Source organism: Zerene cesonia, chromosome 3 (genome assembly GCF_012273895.1).
Source record: "Zerene cesonia ecotype Mississippi chromosome 3, Zerene_cesonia_1.1, whole genome shotgun sequence".
NCBI classification, from domain to species: Eukaryota; Metazoa; Arthropoda; class Insecta; order Lepidoptera; family Pieridae; genus Zerene; species Zerene cesonia.
Genome location: NC_052104.1, coordinates 7,180,923 through 7,208,227, shown reverse-complemented (window position 1 = coordinate 7,208,227; position 27,305 = coordinate 7,180,923). Strand labels below are relative to the sequence as shown.

At 31.4% G+C, this 27,305-nt stretch overlaps 1 protein-coding gene across 1 annotated transcript in view; it reads right to left on the bottom strand.

The window, feature by feature from the left end:
- Positions 1-27,305, bottom strand: part of LOC119838686 (progestin and adipoQ receptor family member 4) — a 53,041-nt gene that overhangs the window by 17,277 nt on the left and 8,459 nt on the right. The window contains exon 2 of the mRNA XM_038364765.1: positions 20,269-20,493. Within this exon, the coding sequence (XP_038220693.1) occupies positions 20,269-20,493 (225 nt within the window). The remainder of the gene's footprint in view (positions 1-20,268; positions 20,494-27,305) is intronic.

The window sequence follows — 27,305 nt, the reverse complement described above, 5'->3', positions numbered from 1 at the left end:
CGTATGCTTCATTTATTTCCTGCTATTACATTTCCTTGAACGCCGAAAATTTCATAAGTATAGCAATAAACAACAACTATTTCTCTGATCCCCTAGACCCACTGTCCATTATCATTGACAGCTCGGAGTACATTAAGATTGATTTTCGATTGGAAGTGATTGCTCACATTGCGTCCAATCCTGTTGTGTTTGGTGTAATTTCCTAGTAGCGACGGGAAGACAAATATGACCATTGGAACCTCATTTATATCGAGATCACAGACCTTTTTGGTATTGATAATACATACATGGATAATCTAAATATAAGAATTTAATAGATGCAATGAACTTCGATATAAATTGGTGGTTGGAACTATATTGGATAAATTGAACTAAACCGTCTCAAACTTAATTCGTCAAGACTCGACCAATTTTTAATAGGATGATAGAGGAGGCTTTAGAATAACAAATTTCATCAAAATTCGTTCACCCAGTCGAAAGTGACAAACTCAAAAAATAATGAAATTGAATATTAATATAATATTTCACACAAAATTCAGCTTTGACTTGATTTGAAGCATGAGTATTTGGAATAAGACCAAACACTCATGTTTCAAACATTCTTTCGCACACATAGAATTGAAACAGTTCAGAAGCTGTCAATAAATAACTTGTAACGGAACCTCTTATCGAGTCGTTCCATTCGGAGATTTTCTACGAGACAGAAACTCTTGGGAATGTAGGACGGTTATATATGTGAGAACTGCACTTAATTTCAATGTAGGTAAGCTTATAAACCCGTTGGAATCAATATTATGTGGATTTTTACAAGTAACTTCATTTTATTGGCTCATAAACTTAGAAAGTCGGACTGTTCTCATGCTATTGCCTGGTTCTCAAAAATAAGATAACAGTTTGGATTCAAAACAGACAAGCGGTCGTATTTTAACATAGTTTACTTTGTTCTAGTGATATAGATTATAAGTAGCCTTTATCGGTGTTTAGCGTTGACTAAATAAATGACATAGTTAAGCTTTCTAATTATTTTCAGATACAAATAAACACCGCTATGATAGAAAAACAAACAAACACACTTTTGAAATTATAATATTAGTAAAGATGGGACGGATCTTAAGTTCTATAGAAAATTGTACCTTTGTTAAGCTCAAAAAAATTAGAGGCCTCTCTCATTTTTAAAGGCAGGATAAAAAAGCCCGAGTTACATCTTGGTCCTTTGCCACAAATTATAAACAACTGCACTGCGTATTATGGCTTATTTTCTTCTTTGTAAACGAGAGGGCGGATAGCGCTAAACATGGGTTGGAATTTGTAAATCTCGAGTATCTGAGTGAAGCGAAACAAGTCATTTACATAGTGTACAGAGCTAACATTGTGATTCAGGTGTTTGTTTGTCGAAACCACTGTTGGATCCGATAAATTTACAGTTTAGAATTTCGACGGAGACATAATCTAGTTACAGTTCGCAATATCTGAATTTCTCGTGTTATTCTTGCATGTCTCTTTAGAATTGTACAATGACAGTTATTACGATATTTACTTTCTTCTTATACATTTAATTTTTCTTGTGTCACAGCGGGCAACTTTGCTGGTGGGTCGTCTGATGGTAAGCGATTATCCCAGCTCCATATGATTCGCAGAGGTAAGCCTCTGCGAAGTCACTGCCCGCTTTTAAGGGGTAAGGGAAAGGGTGAGTGACGGGCCTCTGGCTCCCCCACTCACCGTACGAAACAAAGTAGTATACTGCTATTTCACGCCGGTCTTCGGTGGGTGTGGTACTTCCCTTGTGCAAGCTGGCCCAAAGCGTTTAATAACAGTTTTACAATTTTTATCCAGAAAAATTATAGTATATTCACACAACATTGACAGAAACGCGTAATGCAAATCATTGTCTCAAGATAACATTACATACATACGTATATAAATAAAGCCGTAAACTAAGCCATCGTCACTCTTAAATGTACAAACCGGGCATTCAGTTTAATTTGTTATGAATGTAAATTAGCCCATAAATTGCAAACATACGGAAGCTTTAGCATTGTTTGCCCAACTGTTTAATCGCCATTATTTAGCTACGTGTTTATTGTCACAAGAGACTAAATGGCTGGAAACTTTGAATACTCATTTATTAGAAGTCTGTTTCTCGGACAATGAAAATTGAAAGGTAATTTTTACAAAAATGAACTAAAACAATATTCCTTTCTAAATCTCATTTCCATTTTCTTTAAAACAATAGTAAGTTAAAAACTACGAATAATTATGGGAAGTGAATACAACACTATTTTAAATTAAATAGATTTAATATTTTTATGTTTATCTTTCTATTGTTTTGAAAGACATGAGATGAATATGATAAAAACAATTGAAACTGAACTTAATTATTATATACATCTTAAAATTATTTGAAATATTAATATAGCAGAAGCAGTAACCTAAAATGTAATTGAGGTTGCTAGTTGTTAAATAAGCTCCTCATTTGGCCCCTTAAGCTCAGATGCCTTGGAACAATACCTCCGACAACGAGAAATAATTGTTATTCTCCAGACACCGGTGTCGAACTTAAGAGAAATTGCTATGTTTCTAATGCAATTCAGAGGAAACTTTCTTAGGAAAAAGAATTAAAAAATGAATTGTGAAATCACATTAGAGTGTTGCATTATAAAGGATCCGTATAATGAATTTTAATAAATGCTGCGTACTTAAACCTAAAGAACTGGTTTTGTATGGATATTTGTAACAATTAAAGAACACTCGCTGTTCATACATGATGCAATATTCAGTGCGGCTTGAACAACGGGACAATGTTTGTTATTCGTTTGCTTTTGTTCGTTTCCACTACCTGACTGCTATATACACAAACAGCCTCTATTTATATTCCCAACAAAACAAGCGTTGAGCATTTTAAAGCCCAGTCTCACGACTTGCTGATAAAGCTTATTTAACACTTATATATTTCATACGTGAAAGACAACTTCGATAGTTATCTATCGGAGTTGTCTGTTGCTGAGCAGAACATATCAAGAAATTGCGGAACTTTAATTGTTGTAAAATAATTCATATCACCAAGAGGTGAAATCGGTCCTAAATGTCATAAAAATATAAAATAATTTTTGCTAATGCTATGTTTAACTTAAATGATAAAAAATCATTCCTCTAAATTATAACACGGCAAGTCAATTTGGCTTGCACGTGCTATGAATTCATAAGTTTTGCTCGTTGGCTATTTTGATAATTTAAAAAAAAAAAGATATTTTTTCCTCTTCATTTTGCGTAAGAGACTTTTATTTAGCATTTATTTATTAGATTAGTTGTTTTGTGTGGTTTCACCAGCAGACCAAACCGCAAAAACAAGTATTTCTATAGCTTACATGTTATACATAAGTTACTTCACTGCAAAGTCCCATCAAAAACCATTCCTTGGCTTTCGAGTGAAAGAGTAACGACTAACAAACATACACATACACATTCTTACAAACATTCACGTTTGTAATCTTATACCTTTAAACGAGCAATTCTTGTATATATATATATATATATATATATATATAATTGGAATCTCGGAATCGGCTCCAACGATTTTCATGAAATTTAGTATATAGGGGTTTTCGGGGGCGATAAATCGATCTAGCTAGGAATTTTTTTTAGAAAATGTCATATTCGTGTTTTATTCGTGTTTTTTTTTTTGACATCTATTGGTGAATAATAATACTATTTTGCTTCGTAGATAGCTGGACAACTGAAATAAAACATAGGCACTTTTTATACCGATATTCCTACGGGATACGGTTACGCAGCACGCTTACGCGGTTTCAACCGCGGGTCACAGCTAGTTTAATATTAATAGGACTGCCATATTATTGTGTATTTATTCATACTTATTTTAAGATCATGAATTGTATAAGGAATAAAAGAAGATATTATGGTAAGCACCAGAACGTAGTAACAATTTAGTAATTTGTAGTGAAAATAGTCAATATACCTTAGTAAAATAAATTTTTAAAATCGCTTGAGTACATCCAGAGACTAAACGCCCTGCAACGTTTTAAACGCACGAATCCATAAACTTTAGTCTTTATAATATCAAAAGTATTGACTATGGGTAAGGGAAAAGGATACGTACAGTCTAAGAATACAAATAATGTAAGACATATTCTACTTTATCATCAGAACAGAGACAAGGTAAACATATAGATGGTAAACTTAAATCATAACAACAATGTCCTTTATAAACGAGAAATTTTGAAAGAATAGAAAAAACCGGTGGCCGAGAGGCTAGGTTGCTACGGTTAGGCAAGAAATGCAGGTTCGAATCCTGCCTCGTGATCAAATTTTTTCTATTCTTTCAAAATTTCTCGTTTATAAAGCATTTCAATGCTATAGAACTAAAAATTAAACAATGTCCTTTCTGAAAAGTCTTGTACATTTCTCAGGAATATATGTGAACATATTATTTCGGAACTACTGGAAATTTTATTCTATCATTATAAAACCATTCCAGAATTTGCATGTACTTCTCCATGTATGGATGTTTCGCCGAAACACAAGTGAATTCAATTAGCAGTAGCAATATCCATTCTATAGGAAACCCCAGTTCTCAATTGTAATACCTACTCGTAATACTCAGTAAAGGATTTGTCTACGTGTGGTGTTGAATGTAAATTGAAAAACTTTATACATAGTTGTAAAATTTTATGTTCTTTTGTATACGGAATGAATATGAAGTTGAAACTGAATAGAAAAATTCCAGTCATAAGAAGAAATAATGTCGTACTATATATGCTATTACTAGAATTATATTATTTGTGCTATAAGGAAATGCCACGTGTAAAAAAAATACATATATGTGTGCTCTACAGTCAGTTCATTAGTTTCTTTGTTTGAACGTGCAAATCCCAGGAACTACTGAAATGATTAAAATAAAATCCTTCACCTATCTCTTAGTGCTATTGGCTATACATATATAGTATTTTCTTGTGTTTGGTTTCACGCGAGTATTATACATTTACTTACAGCGAGCGTGGTCACGGGGAGACAGTCTCCCCGTGACCACGCTCGCTGTAAAGTGTTCGAAACGTCGGGTTAATAATATAATGAATAAATCGCGTTTAAAATCCGTTGAAAAGTTTTTAATTTCTAAATATACATATATAAATAACACGAGCGAAGACGACAGGGACCAAAAGTATTAACTTAAAACATATGCTATGAAAAAAAAACCTTACAAATTTTGTAAGGAACTATAATCAAAATAAAATCATATAATTGCGTTTTATTAGCTAATCAAGTAAGGCAAAAGTAAAATAGTGTAAGGCATTTAATAAAAATTTAATAGACATAAATCCATTTAGATTGAACCAAGTTGAACAAGTATTATATCTTTAGCTTATAATTTAATCCCTGCTAAGATTATGATTATAAATTCGAAATTAAGCAATTTTGAATTTGTAAATTGTGTGTTTGTCTTTCTTATATGTCACAACGAACCGATTTTTAGGTATAATTTTTATAACGTACTACGGTGAAACATCTTATTCCGACGGGAAATTCCCTTGATTATAAGCGGATAAAGATTTATACGCGGGTGACGCCGCGGGCACAATACTAGTGAGAAATAAATGAAACCCGACCAGAGCCAATTGCAATGTTTTTGCACACTAATAAACGTGATCTCATAACAGGAACTAAATATGTAACTTATATTTTATGCTTCATTGCAATTTAATGCTTTTATCACGAATTTTCAAGGAAATTCGCTTAAGAACCACAGGACAGTTCTTTGGAACCATTACTACATCTGCATATAACAATATTATATCTACATATTATCTATTAAATATTGCAATATATCTATTTATTAAAATGCAAAATTGGCATGATTGGCAAAGAGAAACTACAGAGTATATTGACGGCTCTTCTCCGTAGAAACGGCATTCCGATCCGGTTGTAAATAATAATTTTGAATAAATCAATGTTTGAGTTTGAGTTTGAAACAGTTCGCTTAGTCACTAACCAAAACCGTCGATTTTAAATGTTTCTGACCATTAACTTTCCGCAAAACGCATTAATCACCTGGGCCAACCCCCACAAAGCTCAATCTTTGTATCCCGGACGCTAAACCCTAAACCCATACACATAATGTCCGAGTTTCTTATTGTCACTTTACCTGCAGATTACTTAAACGTGTCTAAAAAGAAATAAATTTTATTGCACCGCGTTTTTATAGAAGTTCAAAACTATTATACAATTTTTATTTCATGGTTATTTAGCCTATTAAGTAAATACGTTATGAGCTTGCGCTATGTTAAATTCTATCTGACGTATTATCCGATATTTTACATGGATGCTTATAAACCATATATTATACACTTATAATCTATTACACCATAGAGGATCGTTGGACTGTTGAACAACTTATGCTAAAATAATTCTCAAAATCTGAATCAAACTGAAGTATTGAAATAAACACGTAAACTTAATATTACTTTGATGTACATATACCACACAGATAATATAGTATAGATAGATATATTATAGATGTAGTGTGGGTAACAGATAAATTTTAAACATACTACTTTCGTGTAATTTTTGTACTAACATAAACCCATCCAGATTATAATGTAGATATATAGAATTCATTTGTGTGAGTGTCAATGGATATTTAAAAAAATCTCAACTGAGATACATTTTTGTTACTTGTATCAGATATATTTTCATCACTTGTAATACATTTGTGTATACCAAAGTTCCGGTTTGTCATCAAGAAACAAAACTTTTTCATAATATTTACGCATTAAAATGATCTACTTAGGACGAAATTAATAATTTACGGGGTGGGATTGGTTAGATTACGTTTGACATTTGAACTATACAGGAGTAGTTGATTTGCCCTGTTGTGCCCGGGATTATGAAAAAAAGCATATTTCTAGGTCCATCAAATATTTACGCAATGTGTAAATAGTCCCCACGGAAAATAAATACACAGCGTAAATCCACTGTAAGATTTCGACACACTTTTGCCCTAATTTCCTTAAGAAATATAGTTAACACATTTACAAAGAAGTTCATTTCTTTCCCCTCCCAAGTTCTTGGCATGACGCCATTCATTCTCCTAATGATGCGAACCTAATGATCTTGATTCTTAAGATAGCGTTTTTTTCATTGTTCGCTGTGAGTAGACTTTTTAACATACAGTTATATTATAGAGTAAGCTATAGTGGCGATATTATATCAATGTATATTGTATGCACGAAAAAAATACCGCTATACTTTGCAAAAATGTAAAAATAAATTTGAATACTGAATTGAAGGATAAAATATAAATAGAATAGGGCGTTTTGTACGGTAAGCATTAATATACATTGTAGTGATAACATACTATACTTCATCTGTACAATCGCCTTTACGGTTATAATCAGTAAATGTTCCATATATACAGGAATAGAAATGCATAAAAAATGGGTTTTAGAACCCATTAATATACTTTTGTTCTATAATATTGTTTAATATTCCTTCACAACCACTTTTATATTGTGACCCAAAAATGTGGAGAAATTATCTATAATTACAGCCGTAACATTTAAAATGAACGTAATTTTTTAATCGCACAATACTATATTTAACTTCCTTATGTCTGTGTTCGATTTCCATCAACTAGGTATCCTGTGTTTGCCCAACTTACTTCCTTAACAAAAGCGATTACAGGATTAAATTCCTATGTTTAAAGCGCTGGAAGTGTTAGCATTTCATCAGCAGAACATTACTCACTTCATTTATATAACAACAAAGATCAAAAGAGTGAATAAAAAAAGACAAATATGAATGAATGCGTGGATGGAAACTATCAATAAAGAGTAACAGACAACAAAGGATAGCAAACTGTATAAATCCATCCATATTCTTATAAACATCAGCCTTAATAATACGATGCGTAGATATTGGCTCTTATCTTGAGTTTGAGCTTTCTTGTATATCAGAAATGTTTAATTTCTTTGTAACAGAATAAAAAATGTGAGTAATAAATGAAGTAATATTACCTACACGCAGAAGTGTAGAGATATACAATAGTAACTTATTAGATAGAGAACAAAAGCTTTTGTACTATTTTATTACCTCACTAGGTAGCCATCGCATGCCGTTGTGTTGTAAATCTATTGAATTCAAATAATAGATCTATTTTGACCCAACCCGGCTCAATATAGATTCAATGCCAAAGCCGCAGACGATGACGTCAAAAGCCTCCAAATGCTTAGCTTGCAACTTTTCTAATAATAATTCTCACTGCCTCTTTGATACTGCTATTTTTATTTTCTATTTCCAAAGCCACGATATTTCCGATCTAAGACGAAGTAATTTGTTTCTATCAATGCCTTGACTTTTATTTCTCTGATACAGGCATGGTAGTTATTAGCAATACATACCTTGCTGCCTGAGCCTACGGCATAAAATGTTCAAGTAAATATAAAAAGTAAATAATTAATCATAATAATATATAGTCACAATTGTTTCTGAAGGTGCCCATTTGCAAATATATTCAAAAATAATATTGAAAACAATTCAAATTCTTAATTGTAAAATGTATAATATAACATTTACTTTTAACTTTTCAGTATTCTTATTATATTAATAGTATATTATATGTATAGTAATTCTGTTATTACAAATTATTACAGGTTAATAAATTAAAAAACATTGTCTCCCAGAAACGCGACGCTCAAGCGAGTCAGCTTCTAAACAATTAATTATTAATTAAACACATATATAAACAAAGTTGATTCAACATGTGTTCAATCAAGATAATTATCGTCTAATGATAATTTACAGAGTCGACACGTGTTACTTAATTTTCGTAGCATTAATCACAGCGTGTTTAAAATTGTACTTTCGAATAAATAATTATCGAGATTCAAACGACCCTCACCCTTATCATACAATCCTTCATTTCAAAACTAAAAGTAATTGTGCGTTCACAAGCTGCGTTTGTTTAGTTGTGATTATTTGAAGCCAGCAAATATATGCTATACTGTATAGAGACATGCCGCTCGCAGGATCAACCCCGGGTAATAGATAGGGAATAGTCACTAATTAATATAGCTTAGTAATTAACTTTTTAACTAAGGTGTAATGTGAGTAAGTATTTTAGATTATCCATAACAAAACCCCCATACAATATTTTCTTATGTAAATCATACTAGTAAATTAATTATAATGTTAAAATAAGAAATTATTATTTATATTCACCTATATTTTACTACGTCGCACCCTAACCAATCTGAATAGTCACTAGTTAATATAGCTTAGTAATTAACTTTTTAACTAAGGTGTAATGTGAGTAAGTATTTTAGATTATCCATAACAAAACCCCCATACAATATTTTCTTATGTAAATCATACTAATAAATTAATTATAATGTTAAAATAAGAAATTATTATTTATATTCACCTATATTTTATTACGTCGCACCCTAACCAATCTCTATATAAAATTATAAAAGTTTATTGTGTTACGAGATTTTCGTAAATAACTGCTTCCATGCTTCTGAAAGTTATTACATTTATAGTGAAGATACGTTGCTCGTGGGAGATAACTGTAAATGTTTAATATCGGTCTCCCGCTGAGTCCTGTTTGCTTAGCTATTTTAATGAAAATAGTTTTTCAGTAAGAGAGGAAATTGTTTTCATTTTATTAAATATTTTATAAAGTAAGATATTTGTGGCTATTACCAGCGGAATGAAATTTTTAAAGGCACGACATGAATTACTGCTTTATGGACAATGTTTTTATCCTAGTTAATATTTTTGAACATAATAATATATTCGCTTCTTCTTTACTTTAAATTTAATCAAACTCAGTTTGACTATACTAAAATTAGTGGCATATGATTGTATTATTTAAAAGTCCACTATATAACAAAGTAACAATGTTATTATATATACGAGTAATTAAATTCGAAAATAAAGAACCCGCTCGTGTATCCATTATTTGCCACGTGTTTGTTCAATGTACATTACATACATGTGGAGTATTCACGCACAAAGATATGTTAAATTATTGTTATTAATAATAAATAACACACGATAACGTATTTGTGTAAGATATATATTATCTTTTCCTCAGAATAACCTTTCCTCTAAATGTACAATTCCATCCCCCGAGGTGCGGTTATTCATTCCCTAATTTGGAAATTTTCCCACTCGTACCAGCCGCCCACTTACCAGCTAATATTATTATAGAAATATATATTAAATATTAAAGGAAATTAAGGCATATCATCCTATTATACACATCATCTAATAGTTACATTATAATGATTTTAATTATAACTTATTATCAACGCGATCCATAGGCTAGCTTGTGATTAAGATCTAACTAAGAGAATAAAGAGATTGTTTGTATTAGCACAGATAATATAAATACTATATTAGTAGAATTAGGTACTTATCGTAAGAGATCCGACTCGCTTCATTGAAATTATTAGTCGTAACTCTAACAAGGCCTTAGGTGTAGACGCGTCTAGAATGTTTGTGTTATTGCCGATATCATCAGCAAATAATATCGATTTGCAAATCGATAGACTGAATATAAATCTATAGATTATGTTTAATAGTCTGCCTAGTATTAACAAAACAGAAGAGGAAATAATTGAAAAAAAAGTATTAAAGCTGAAAAAGTATGAAAACTCGGCACGTGACAGTCGATTTATATACTCTATTGTAAGCTTAGGCCGTCTAGGAGATGCCTGAACCTAGGTGACGTTGATTTATGGCTTGAGCTTTATTTTGACAACCTAAATGTTACGTTAGTATACAATAAGATATGTCAAATGTGAATTTGTTTTATTATATTTACGTTGGTAAATTTATATCGGTAAGGATATAGATTAATTATTTTATGTTTAAAATCATCTCTAACAGTAGGAGTAATACAGTATTGATAGCTTTATTTTCAGATATTAATACATTCATTACAACTTATTACATTACTTGCATGAGTTTCTACTCGCACCATTCTTTTATGTGTTTTCCCTTTTGTTTATTTATACACACAGATACAGGGAGCTAGGGAATATTATGATCCCGAGTCCTGTGGGAATGGAATTCCAAAGTGATGAAAAATTTCACTTCTCTGTATCTGTAACATTGTCTCGCGTGTATACAATATGGGTAAAAGATGTCAATTAAAATTTGTATTTTAGTCGAATAAAATCAAACCGAATTGGTCCCTAATGGTGATACTTTAAGAATCTCTTCTGCATTGTCGTTACTCATTTACCAAGTTTTTTGTCTTCAACTTGTTTAAGATCTTTAAAATATTGCTCATTTCTCAAAGTTTTACAAACAGAATAATTTTTCAGTTATTATTCCCGCATGGATATGTTTTGTCTATCTTATTTGTCAGTTAAAATGAAAATATACTGTCAGAACGTGGTAAAACCGGCCGTTATTGTGCTTCGAAAAATATGATATAGGAGAATTATTTAAAACTTATCCTTAAATAAAATTATGGCACAAAGTGATTGTTTGTTTAGTAAAGTGGGCTCTCTAATCGAACTATAGTCACTTAGTTATCAAGTAGTACAATGGGAACCCAAGGGATCCGTTCCAATCGAAGAACCAAATTAACATAAATTAAGCGTGGTGAAGAACAAAGAAATAGCACTAATGCAAAACAGTTACCATAATTCGCTATTAAATTGAAATGTAAACAAGGAGAAAATGTTTCACTATTTTGAAAAAAAGAAACAAAATTCAAAATCAAACTATTTAAATACTTCCTAAAAAAATCCAAATTTTTTAAGGAATTGGGCCGATAAAAAATAAGATCTGCTCATATATTTTGGGCGATTAACTTCGTAAGATATTTACGGCATGTTTTTAAAGTATTATATTTTTCATTCAGCGCCAACAGACATAAATTAATTCTGTTGCATTTAATTGAATTTCCCATACATCGTTTCATATTTTTCTACAAGCAACAAAGAAAGATATACTCATGTAACATATATAATGAACGGGATTAATAACTGAAGAAAATTTAATGTTTCTTTTATTTGAAAATGGCTAGTCAATGCTGTCGTAAGAATGTTTTCGCTTTCGGATTCTTTGTGTATAGGGTACGAATGAAGCGACATTTTTCATTCCTAACAATAATGACTGGAAGCTGTGTAAGCTTTTTTTGTGTATTTATGAATATTCTTCTGCAAAAGGTAAATTCAATTAGGTTACGAAGTATGAAAAGAGTTTGCTTTACATACCTCATATATACGCAGTCATTTATAGTACATCGTACTGTTTTTTGTTTGTTAATATAAATTAGAAATGCTTTAACTTTTCTATTATTTTTTTTTGTAACATTTTCAAATATAAATTGAATGATTATCGACTTTTTCTGTCAACGTTCGACCTAGTATTGTATTGTGTTATCTTATGGATGAAATTTAACGTTTTCTTTCAATTTACTAATTACGAATGCCAGTTGATAACGCGTGTAATGGACCGATTTCAAGCCTATGAAAAGACAATAGGTAGCATAAAAATATTTCATTAAAATCGTTTTTTTAAGTATTTTTCTAAAATACTCTGATATTAGATTAATAGTAAGATTGGAATTAAATTTTCTATGTCTATTAGTGCGTAAAAGGTAAACAATATTAAACACTCCTCACGAAATGTGACGATGTGCTTACAACATCCATTTAACAACCGGTTTAAAATTAATAATCAAGGACTATTTATTCATTGAATGCACATACCAGACTACAATCATACATTACATTTACTTACTGCATTCGTATGCATACAAACAAGGCTGGAGGATTATGTGACGTACATTGCGAAAATACATAAATAATTGATTAATTCAATTTCATATTTATAAATTATTACTTTGTAAATTATACAAGATAAACCATGTACATATAATAAAACAGTAACCAGTAAATATTTTGTAAAAAGCGTTGCCATGGAATATGGTTGTTTTTTTATACACCAAAACGATGGTTTCTATCTTTTTGTGTTTGTATGAGCGTTAATCACGTAAAGATCACTGGGCCGATTTTAAACAACATTATTCTTTTTATATGGATATAGACTACTAACTTTAAATTTGCTTAAAGTTCAACTTAAAGTTGGTTGAAATATTTTATACGAGCTCCTATGATTACATGTAACCGGGAAATAAGAAAATAAAATCGCGAATATGTAATTACATGGAATGTCATAAGATAATCTGCATAGGTCCTTAAAAACCGAAATACAGGTATCTGAATAGACTTATTGCTGAAATAAACAGTTGACAAGGTAAAAGTGTGTAAAGTCATTAAAAATGTATTACTTCTTTGAAAATTCATGAAGTACAAAATTTTTTAGTAAACGCGGGGGAAGCCGCCGGTGGGAAGCTAGCTATTTATATTGATTGAACAAATAGCCTCTTATAATTTTTCAAATCATAATTATTCTAATTTAATCTCCACGTCTCATTATTTATTCAGTGATATATTACGAAAAAAATGAGATGTGGAGAGTGGACTTAAGATTTAGAAAGGGACTATTGACCATTTTAGTTACAAAATCTATTCGATGTATAATAAATAAGTATAATACGTAGTTACACCCATAAAAAGAGGTACCTATATTCTAAAATTTTTATCATGACTAAAGTATAATGCAGGTTTTAAAGTTTTCTCCATCGTCTAGAAACTAATGTCAACATTAAGTTAACGCAAACAGTGGCAATAAAACGAAACATTAAAGTTACGATCCACGAGTTTGAAGTGCCTCGTTACATAGACTTAGTTGGTGGACCACTGATGGTTATGTTTAACCGACTTTATAAAAAGGTGATATTTAAACGTGTACAATACATTATTTACAAGTGTTTTTTTTTGGTTCGCTTGATGGTAAGCGATCATCACCTCCCATGAGGAGGTAGAGCCGCTACGAATGCGTTGTCCGCTTTTAAGGAAAAAGGATAAGGAAAGGATTGACGACGGCAATAGAGGAAGGGACTAGGAAGAGTGAGGAAAAGGATACGGTCCTGCGGCTCTGCGCCAAGTGTATCTGGATTGATCAGACGTTTATTTACGCGTGAAAGATTTACAAAAATCCATACAATTAACCATCTTCACAGATTTTGCATAAACAATGATAACAATAATATTAGAAAATAAGGAAAAATTTATACTTTTGATGTTATTTATAGTTTTATCGTTTTCTAGCTGACCTGGCGAACTTTTAGCTGCATAAACATTTCTTTACACATTTTCCTTAATTTTTGAACTCTTTAACCTTCCCTTGACATTGCGAGTGTATCGAATCCAGAACTATCAAAATCGGCCCAGTCATGGTCGAATTGTAGCGAGCGAGAGAGTAGCAGTTGATTTTTATTTATATAGATTGGTATATAATAGGTATTTGCTATGTTTCGTAGATATTTGACAACTGTAATAACTGTATGTTTTTAAATAACTAACTTAATTTATATATTAGTGTGTGTTGTGTGAGCTCGTACAATACTTGAATAACGTTATATATATTCATATTTTCATACGTATAATTATATAAATAAGAAGTGTTTGTTTGTTTTAACACGCTAATTTAAGAATTTAATTGAAATGTACGCTATTATATTATATAACTTTGTAATTGATCAATCGATTATAATTCATTATAACAAAATTGAAATGAAATACTTTATTACAATCTTTTTCTTAAGTAATATTGTAATTTCACCCTTAAAAATAGTATTAATTCAATATCATTAAAAATAATATATTTATTTTAATTCCATGCTTGTTAATGCTTGCTTAATATTTTCCCATATTCATGTTGTTTATTCAAATCAATTTGTATTATGACTTTTACAATTAGCATTTATGACTTTTACATTTAAACTTTTTGTGTAGTATTTAATGAAATCACCCTATTAGCTAAATCATTAATCTTTTTATTCAATTATGAGGGTAATAAATTTAAACTAGTTCAAAAATATAAAATACTTTTACAATAAAGATATTTATCTAGATATTCTTTCTATTTGCTTACTTTTTTCAGCACGCACCACTTGTTGAGGACAGTCGTGCTGTAATATTGATTTTTGCAAGCAAAAGAGGATGGGGCATTAGTATGGTAAAAAAAAACATTATGGAGTTTCAAAAGATTCGTTAAATGAATTTATTCATATATGTACGAACCCCGAAGTGGTCATGACATTTAACGGGGGGATATGAAAATTCACTTTTATCTTCTAAAACAGTTTATTTGGGCATCTAGTACTAGTGGTAGTAGAGTCTACAATTGCCACTCTTCAAATCTTCAAGAAAATATTAAAATAATTCTCACTAATGTAATATCTTTGTGGAAGCGAATTCGCGAGATGTTGCAGAATCAAAAACATTCTGTTTGCCGCGTCTTTAATTAGAAGTTAGGGTCGCGGCATCACTAATGTAAGTGATGCGCTAAGCTGACCTACTTTCAGTCATTCTACTGGGCTACAGTTCGTGTAGGTCTTTTATTTCGGAACGGAACCCGGTCCGAATATCTGCGACAATGCTATCGGTCAAATATCGTTGGGTCATCGAATTTATATATATTTCACGTTTTTTTTTACAACACGATGTAGTTTTATGATTAAATTATTAATTATATGGATGATTATACGTGTCTATAGATTATACGTGTCTAGAGAATTTTAAAACGTTGGTAATTTCAGGAAAAATAAAACCTTAAAATTCGAACTGAATTGAATGAATGTTCTTGAAAGCACAAAAAATATGCCTAATGCTGACACGAAATTTATTTGAACCTCCGATTTTTCACACTGGCAATACAAGCTTTAAAAGCTTAGTGTGCAAATAAAAACTTATCATTACATATCTGCTACTAAAAATAATAAAAAATAAGTTTTCCGCAGACACGAAAAAATTCTGCCATATAGTGTTTCTGTAAAGTGAACTCAACATTAATATTAAATTACGTAGTTAACGATTTTCCTTTGTAAATATAATTTATAAGAGACACCTCTTTAATGGTGTCTATTGTAGAAACTAGATCCTTTGTTTCAGGTTTATTGTTTTTCTACGCGTTTTTTAACTTTCTTTTTAAAGTTTTTTTTAAGTTATAGGATTTTGAACAATGTTTTAATATTTGTATGAATAAATGATGAAAAAGTATATCTACGTTACAAATATAAGTTGTAAAAAACTTTTTTTAAATTAAAATTACTATTTAGTGGAGGTTAATACACAAGTTTATATATTCTTAACGGATTAAGTGAAGCCCGACCATTGCTACGACTTCACACAAATTGATTTTCCATTTATCCTATTATAGATAATTTATTCAGTAAACATTCATAAGAAAAAAATACGTGAACTTCTGTGATCTGGTAAGTGGAAAAACAAGATTCTGTTTAGTTAGTCTCCATCGAGAGTCGATCCAAACAATAAATAGGTATTCGAACGTGGTACGTGGTAGAACCTAGATCCTAGTCATATTTTTAAGTAAAAGTATCAAGTACTTGGAAGTGTGGAAACACTGAAAAAATTTATAAAATCGGTCCAGTGCGAGTCGGACTCGCGGTATTAAGGGTTCCGTATAGAAACTAATGAGCTTAAAAGTAACTGAAAATACTTTTGTCACTCTTCAAATGTATGACCGTTACAACAGTTGCTTTGCCTAGATTTTTTTATTATTTGTTGTCAAAGTGGCAACAGATATATATAATCTCTGAAAATTTCAACAGTCTAATTATCACGACTTATGAGATACAACCTGAAGTGTCGAACGTACAGACAGATAGTAACAGTTTAGTTATAAGTTGCGAAAGTCTAAAAATGGAAAAATATCGTCAATTTTTTTGTATATACCGAAACTGCACTAAAATATCCGTATATCACAAGAAAACAGAGAAGTTTTTAATATCATTTATCGCAGTGTAAATTCATAAAAATTTCATTAAATAGATATTGACGTTTATATTTTGTATCGAACAATGATAATGATATTTTGTATAACGTAAGGCTATAGGTTTCATAAAAAACGTATTTAATGTCCATTTGCTCGATTGTTTTTCTAGCAATAATCTCCATCTCCAATTTCATTACCTACGATTTTTGTGACAAAAAGTTGGCACTCCCATTTTCCTATCAAACGCTACATTCATCCAATCAATGCTTTAGTCGTTAACGTAACAGACAGAGATATTTTTTATATATACCTTTATAAATTCACTAGCCGATCGTCCCGACTCTGCCTAGTTTGACCAGGATAAAAATTAAATAAAATTTAACCTGACTCACAAAGTGGCTTTTTATTTTTTTGCCATAGTGAGCAGCTTAGGTGGTGGTTCGCCTGACGGTAAGCGATCACCATCACCCATGAACATATGCAGAGGTACCTCTGCGAATGCGCTGTCCGCTTTTAGGAGGTAATTGACGGATAATATTGATGACTGGAAAGAAGGAATGAACTGGGAAGGGTGAGGATAAGGAAGTGTGCCTCCGTATCCAATTGGTAAAACATTTAAAATCCATTTAGTTGCTCTAAATATAACCCCCCGAAACGTTACCAACTAACAAATTCACAAACTTTACCTCTTTATAGCATTAATATAGATTTAAGGTAAAATAGTGTCAGTCTTTAAGTAAGCCTATTCAGGTTTCTTTGGGCGGTGAGCACGTGCCGTAAATGTCAGGTCAAGAGCGTTCCGTGCTTGCAGTTTGTATTCATTATGTAAAAAGCGGTAAATAAGCAAAATGTCAAGTTTTTGTTAGCTCACAGAAATAGTAGCTCGTTTATGAAATTAAAAGTGAAATACTGAAATTAGCTTCCTGTATAGGAAAAGCTTTGGTATTAAATGAAACGTTTCATTCATAGTAACGTTTTTTTTGTTGTTTTTCCTTCAATCAAAACACATTATCAAAATTGGACCTTGCTGCTGCCCGATCTCTTATGTCATATAAAGAGAGCTTCAAATAATATGGAAGAAAAAAAACATGGCTTATATTTCAGCCAACAAGCTCGGCTCATCTTGATTATAACGGCAACTGAGTATGGTTTGGTGTCCATGTATATGCTGGTGACCGCTTGTTTCAACAACGTTGGTGGGTTGAGAAGCAATTCAAAAAAATTCAACCATTTTCTCCGTCTTGAAAATTTGTCAGTTTAGGGCACTTAACCGATTATGTTAAATTAAAGAATCAACTGGTTAAAGAGAGGTGGATTGAGTCTAATACAAAGATGTGAAACAAACACTTGTGCTAGTGACATGCTGTACAGCCAACTAACTTTTTAATTGCTTCAAGATAGTGGATAAACTGTAACCTAATTATTTTTTTCCAGGTTTCACGGAGAGAGAAACTGACGGAACTGCAGCTGATGGTCACCATGATATTTTTAACTTAACTATTATGGAACTTATCAGCCTGGAAGAAATCATTGACGAAATTTGCGCCGCTAGCGGAATAGTAGTTACAAGTTTAAGTAAATGAAACTTTGCTAATCGAAAATCTGCGCTGCTTATGAAGTACTTTATTGATAGTAAATCACTCTCATTTAAAAATTATTGTTTCGAAACTAATACAAATCGAATCGTTTATTTTCGCGAAATAGCTTTGTCTTAGTAAACATTATAATCTTTGCCAGCAATCATTTGTTTATTCAGAAATAATTGTGTTCTGTGTAACTACAGCAAATGTTATTTTAGACAGAAATAAACTAACTTCCATGACCGCAGAGTAAATGCGCTGAACCCCTTCTCGTTAAATATTAAGCAGTCATTTTATAGCGGCTGCCCGCATTATATCCTTTGGGAAGGGTACTACTGAATGGATGTGATGTTATTATTTTTTCATGGAGAGTGTTGATACTTTTGGCTAATATTGGCCTCGAAAGGGGAAATCGATTTGAGCTTTGTTTGAATTACGCTGGAATCCTTTTTCACATTGTTCTTATATTATTTTGGACTTTTGAAGACATAGACTCTGGAGATTGAAAATGTTGAAATCACGATTTTATGATATAAAATAATATATAAAACACCACACTGACTATCATTTCTCCTTATGTCCTTTCAGATCGCAGTTTGTTTCCATACTCCATACTCATTCCTTTGAAAGCAGATATATAAATCACTTCAAATTCAGTTGTCCATTTACAAGTACGAACATTTGCTGAGCGTGTTCTCTGAATCGTTACATTACGTCTCAAACAGGCTTCCATGGGTTATGAATTGTGAATTAGATATAAGATAGACTATAGGAATTAATAACTGAAATGTAACCAATATTTACATCCTTATCATGTTATTGTTATGGAATTTGAGCCTCCGAACTGTAAACACATTTAATTGGATTTTAGTTAAATAAATAACATACTAATTCAATAGACATAATTCCATCATTCAAACACATATATTATTCACATTTCATACAAGCCACACACAGAATATGAACGAGGAGAAATTACAGGAATATAATATAGGAATTATAGTAATATTGCAAATGAAAACCGGCTTCTATAACTTACCAAAACCAGGTATTTGACGGATTAAACAAATTTATAACGATTTACTTACTTCAAAAGATTAAAGCGATTACTGCTACAGCCTGATAAAACAAAGTATCTAAAAAAACAACAATTTTAGGACTCTGCGCAGCAAACCTGTACAAATATTCCTCCAGCTCCGATGTTCATTGTGACTCCTGTGATTTTATTTCGTTATAATACGAAGCAAAATTATATGTAAATTATATGTTTTTTTTTATAATATAGCACTATTATATAGACCCACTCTTTATTTAAAGATTTGTTATTTTTCTACAGTTTATATACAAATACCTCGATCTTCGCAAGAAATAAAAGCTAAGTTAACTGTCACCGGGAAGGTAATTAATTAGACCACTGCTTAATTAAACTGCAGTATCTAGAAGGAAAATAAACAAGTGTCGATTTAAATTAATTAAACATATCATGTTTTTATTACTTACTAAATTAATTAATATTTTGTAGACTATGAAAATAAACTGAAAGTGTTTATGATGTTTTTATTTGAGAAGTTTGCTACGAAAAAATTTAATGACTATTAAGTTATTTACCTGCAATATTGTAACATGTATCATTTACGTCTTTAACTTCATATTTTTCTCAATATTAACGTATGGTGTTATGTTATCTGTGATATTAACCAACTAAACATCTCTAAACCGGAAAATACATTATTTACTATAATTTTCAACTCAACAACTCAAATAAAAAATAGTTTCTACTGTGACTTACCTATGCTCTGGCTGACCCAAATACCCAGCATATCGAGCTGAAGCAGTCTGTGGTACAGACTAGCACCTCTCGTATGGTTCATAAAGAGGTGGTACAGAAAGGAGCCGCACCAGGGCGCCAAGGCTCCGAGGAGATGGCAGAGAGACAGGAACCACGCCCAGCCTCCACCGCCGCCCCACGGCAGTAGCCCTGGCAGTACCGCCACAATGAATACTAGCGATACACCTAGAAAAGATAGCTATTTTAATTTGAATGCTTAAAATGTCATCAATTTTAGAAAGAATATGTGGTATTTATAATAATTAGGTGGAACATAAATTTATTAATAAACTCTGATAATTATATAACGGAGCACACACAATATTTTATGCAGTTTCCATTCGTCGAAAAGTAAAACAAAACGAATGAAGACACGTTACAAAAGGATTTCAGCAATCTATATAGCGCAGTACAGTTATTCGTGTCCAAAAAGAGAATTTATTCTCACTTTCATTTTTCCATTGCCTCGTTGCGTTGCTTATATTGTTAGCATTTTAATGGTTCTATACACCGACAGTTATAGCGAGTGAAAAGGGTGACAAGTGACAGGAGGGTTGCGAATTGCCAAACAAGTCACGCGACGGCCTCACGCGACTTACCATTGACGTTTTTCCCTTTTATTGCAAAGTTCAAAGTCACAAAGCTAATAGGGTTTGATAACGTTTTAGCCTAAGTGTTCACCAAGGTTTATGTCATTGGATGCTATTTGAAAGCTATCGAGTTTATTGCCGTTCCCTTGGATACGGCTTATCAAACCAATCAGCTATTCATTCAATTAATCACTCAACGAAGGCTAATTTTTTGTTTTTATTTCAGGTCATTCCGGGTGGATCCGAGGTGAAAAACTTGTAACATATTAAAAAGAAATAAGCTTCTATATCCTCATTGGCGTTAAATAATTTTTTTTTGTATCTTGAAGAGTCGTTTGAAACTTTTAATTGGAAATAAGTCTAACCAATTTGATCCATGCAGTGCATGGGTGCTCACTGCTCTTGAATAAAGCTTTGCTGCCGTCAACTTTACAATTGCCAGATTAACATTTTGTTAAAAATATAGGGTTATTTATTTCAATGTTATTAAACAGCATGTGAAGCACTTGCGTTACTGGTGAAGTATAAAAACAATTTGAAGAATAATACCCGAAAAATAACTCAGTTACCCCAAATAATTATTTAAATATACAAAACGACCCTGGAATGTGAGAGTACTGAAGATAATTTAGTTTAGAACTGAGTGCGAACTGTTGTCTGGCTGCTTTTAATTTAATTAGGTTAGTCATTATAAACGGATAATCGAGAATTCTCCGTATAAGTTGCTATTAACTCGATATTCAAATGCTCCTGTATGTAGAAAGCTTGTATATAAAGCCATAAATTGGACATAGAGGTATGTTTTATATATCGAAAGCAGTGATACTTGGTTTAGGTAGTTATCTTCAATTATTATATAATAAATAAGGATTTCCTAGTAAACATTGATATGTTGATATTTATAACTTTGATATGGTTTCTACTTAGTACTGTGACTACTAAAGACTAAAGAGTGTCTAAGCACAGCCAAGAATAAAGTACGTAAAATGAAATCATTAAAACTCGATACGTCTCCATTATAAGAAAAGGTAAGTGGCGAATCACCATCTCATCAATTTATTGCAATACGAGAAAAGTTTATAATATATATAATAAATCGTATATACATCATATCCTATCGAAGTGTATCTAATCCTAAACGATGATAATAATTTAAAGTAACTAAAACGGTTAAATCGTTTTCAACAATGCATTCGTCAGCTAATGTTTTAAAAGTTTTAACCCGTCAGTGCATTATCATATATTGTACAGAACCTTTACTGACGCGAATCCGACTCGCACTTGATACCGATTTTTACAGTTAACTTACCTCTTCGTTAATGCTAATCACGATTTGAAAAACATTAATCATGACTTGCAATATTGAATCAGGAAAACCGCAAGCAATCTTAAAAATATAATGGGTAGAATATCTCAAAGAGGCACATATTATCACGAGCCAAAATCCCATGTATTGTTTTTATATTTTATTGATGATGATGTATATTTTTTACTCTATGACGTCAAAGCAACTGATTGAATTATAGCTTACAGTTATATATAGCATTAACAATCTTCATTAACACAAAATACACGCTAAATTGATGTAAGAATAACCAAGGATTTATGCAGGTTTTATCTCCGAAGGAGGGTAATCAGGACAATGCTCGATAAGGTAGTGCGCGAAAGTCTAGGTGATCATCGTAACGTCACTAATTCCAGTCTGAGAAAGTGATGACACTAAGGCGACCTGTAAAGCTGTGCCCTTTTCCCACACCGTTACCCCTCCTGTGGAATTAATCACGGAAACCCCCCTGATCATGCGATGTTACTATGGGTTAAAACATCTCAAATTAGATCACTTATCCACCATTAAACAACAATTTTTTATTTGCTATAGCTAATAAAAAACATAATAATTACAAAACAACAATAACAAGGCATTTAACGCCGAATATGTTAATGATTATACGACGTGGGCGTGTTACATGTGAATTGTCTAGTAACTGTTTAATATTCATCAGGTGTGTTCTTTAAGACCACAAATTGGATGCCTATTAAAAATTAACTCGTCTATTAGGCTTTAGGGTATACGTAGGTAATTTTATACCGTTTTGTTTGGCGCGTTAATGACTGTATACGAGTATATAATTTTATTTTATTAGTATCATACGTGCGCAAATTCTGACAATATTTATATTATGTTTGAATTATAAACGGAAAACTATAGTATAACATGTATATACTATATCAAATTTGAATTATGAAAAAAATAGTTATTATTTTTATTTTTTGTTTATTAAGTTATTACTCATTGGTACACAAATTCTCTCAATTTCCCAAATTCCACGAATTTCTATAGGCTACTCTGGTAAAGAAAAATATTACCTACTCTTATGAGAAGGGGAATTAAAAACAATAAAAACAAAAGACCGAAAATTATTGGAATGTAGAGTTACAACACAATTGTTTTACAGTTGGAATACTAGTTACATATTTTATCGATTGAGTATAGAACTTAGGACGTACGTATTATCAGGTGTGCAATAATTACAAGGTTCATGGTGTAGTAGTTTGGTTACGTAATGGCACTTTATATTTGCCTGCATAAAGATAAGCTTCTAATATTTTACAGCCATTAGTTGAAGATAGATAATCCTAAACAAGTATAGGGTAATTAAGCATAGCATTGTATTAAACATTACATTTTATTTATAGCAAAATGAAGTGTTAAATAAATAGCACACATATGTATTTTATCATACAACAAAAGAATAAAAAGTATAGCCAAAAAGCCTTGTATGCACTATGCAGTCACCGATAATATAATAATAAACTAATACAGTAATATGTAACACACATGCTTATAATTGTCACTTTTACATTTTATTAAAATTAAAAATATACAAAACACGTTTGTTTATTGTCGGACATTAATGTTTTTTAGACGATTTATCCTGTATATGTTATTGATGTGAATACATAAAAGTGCAAAAGCAAAGAGAGAGATTTGTTATATCATTTAAACCTCTGTGTCAGCTCACGGCATTTCAAAATTACCTTCTTATGTAATTGCTTGATATGTGCTATATATATATGCAATAAAATATATAATTTCTGTGAAATAAAAAAGAGTCTAGTAAAAGATTTCTGTGAAATGCAATTAATGCATTTCAAAAGGCTCCTATTTTATTATATTACTATTCGTGGAAATCGTTTTATAAAAAATACCAAACACTTTATGCAGTAAATTATATGCCAATGTAAAAGCAAAATTGTGTTGAGCGTTCATGTGGAACTGAGAAAGTTTCATTTTTTTTCAAAGCTTAGTATTTAAAACTTGTTAAGAACATTTTAACTGAACTCCACGACCTATATTCCGATGCATGTACTTAATTTGCTTTGCTATAACATTACTATCGCTTATAAACTGCTTTTAAAATAGTGTTTTTTGTTAATTAGAGAAACATTAATAAGGTAATATATTCCGTTCGATGTACATTAATTTTTATGTTTAATCGAATACGTACCTACATATAATATGTGAAAAATTTTAAACAATAGAATAGCATTTGAATGTTATAAAACTAAAAATAAAATTCGTACATATATAAATAAAAAAAATGATGTGTCAATTTTCGGAACATTAAATTGAAAAATCCTTTTCTAAGAAAATTCATATTCAAATATTCAAAAGAATACGCGTAAGAAGGGACCTCATTGGCCTTATTTGGTCAATAGTTTAACAACAAAAGACATTGTGCCTTCTACATTTAAATCCAAAGTACATGACCCAATTCCTACAGAAGAATATTCCACATTCACTATTGAAACTGGAGCTAAATTTCAAAACAATATTGAACAGAATCAGAACGCCATATTGCCTCAGTATTAGGTATATTATACCGTGGTGCCGGATTGCAACCGCACAGATTTGAGCATTACTTCGTTACCTCGTTACTTGCAACTGAAAGCAGTCGCCAAATTCCTAAAATGATATTCGGTACAAATGCAGAATTTTATTAACCAAGTTTCTGAACGGATTGCATTCTCGTGAATTTGCGTGTGGCGGTAATGAATACTCTTACCAGTGATTTTTCGATTCGTTAAAAGTTTTCTTACAAACGAAGTTAATCTTTTATAATATGAAATTTAAATAAAAGTTACACTATATTCATATCTTTTTGTAAAATGCTGTATATAAGTCTAAAAAAAATAGCATGTTACAAGTTTAATGAAATGTGTTTTTTATGAATATATACATAATCGTGCTAAAACGATTTTCAAAATAAAGCTTTAGTAGTTAGTATGAGGTATAATGTGACGAAAATTGTCAATTGTATGTATCTACCAAGCAAATTCAAATAAAAAAATTCAATGACCTATGCTTGTTTTTCTCGAAAATTGTATCTTAATAGTTGATAATTGCTTTTTACATTTTAACAATTTACAAAGTGTTTAATGTGGGAATGTGGGAGTCGAGCACCTTTCGGCACGATTTACGCCAACTCACACGGGGGCAAGTACTACACCCTCACAGAAAAAAGGCGTGAAATAGTAGTTTAAGACTGCTATTTGGTTTCGTACGATGAGACGCGGAGTCGGAGGTCTATATTCTTTTAATGAACCTTCCCCATTTCCCAGTCCTTTGTTCCCGAGGTCAATCCTACCTTTCGCCTAACTCATTAAAAGCGGAATACTTATTTACAGAGTCCCTACCTCTGCAAATGTTAATAGGTGATGTCTGGATGGTCACTAGTTCAGTCGCCCGCGTTTATCATATTTCTTACTGATGTATTGATTTGAAACTTTGTTGGCACGACAAACATCATCATCCACCATCAAAAAAAAGACGAAAAAAATCATCAAGTATCAAGCGCACTAAACAAATAACCTACTGAGGTAGAAAGAACAGTAGTACTCTTGTGACGCATTTCGTTCTTTTCCATTTACCTACTCTATCTGTAATATATAATAATCGCCTATAAAGCAACGTTTGGCTACGACATATCATCAGATAGGTTGTTTCAATCTGTATAAATATATACATTTTTGTTCAAAGAAGATTAATACAATACATTTTTGTTCATAAGATTTTTTTTTATTTTTAATCGTGATTCTAGAATTGCGTTAAATGTAATGTTTCTTACACAAACATATCTGTTAACAGACATATAAATAACAGCAATAATTCATTTCAAATCATTCTAAGCACTAGAATGATTTGTTAATCGAATTACATATCAACATAAGTAAAATAAACTCTGCTAATAAATAAGACACGAATGAAGGTAGGTTAAAGTCCAATCCCAGTTCTGTTTCGACAGTTGGCGACCATCTATAATCATTTTCAGAAACAAGGTACTATTACACAACCATAGAAACAGCTTAGTCATGCTATTTTGGTACATTGTAATTTTCATGGGGCCCATATCCCAACCCGCAATTTCGTGGTGTACGCAGACGGCGCTGATCACTTACCATTAAAGAGACGACAGCGACAGATGAGATTCGAGGATTTACGACTCCGTTTCTTAATGATCATTGCAACAAACTACGAATCCATTATTTTAAATTGTTTTGATCCATCAATTTATACTTTAAATATCACATATAATTTACGAGCATTAATTGGGTGCTATAATGCCTACAAAATAATTGTTACAATTTAATTGTGATAATTATTCTGGTATTATCGAAACCAGTTGGACCTCGTCCCGTTTTATTGCCTACGTCCTACAAAATATAACCGAATTGTTGAAAAGGTTAAATAAATTTCATCACAATCTGATAGAATAATTGTTGTATGTATCCCATTTTTACTGATATGTTTCGTTGGGCCGCAAATAATGAATCCAGCCTTCACCTAAAACCTTGCTTACATAATGTTTGGCGCGGCGCCAGCTTTACACTGCTCTTGTTGGGGAAAATTGCTAGTCACCTGTTGTTACTTAAAATTATGTACTTGAATATATATTGTCGGTGACACCTTATTAATAACAGTACTTTGTTACCACGTAGTTATATTTTACAGGACACATGGAAAAATTATTCTTTCTAGAGTGTTTAGAGAAAGCATTATTTAATGCTTTTATCAGACCTCTTGATAAAATTCACATGCCTCAAGTCTGCATTCACCTACGCATCACGCTTAAATGTTCAAATTAGAAACTTCGTATTATTCACTTTTATTTGCACTTTGACTAATACATATTATTTGCTTAAACTTTAATATATCAAGAAGAAATTTAAATAATTGAGTATAAACAAAATTAATAGTTTAAAAGTAATTAACTCACCATTTCAAATTTGAGCCTATGTTACGTCTACCTATGTCTGAGATTATTACATTTGTTCTCATTTTACTGATAATTATTTCATCTGAAACGGTGTGAACGTATTTATGTTTAATTTTAACAAAAAATAGAA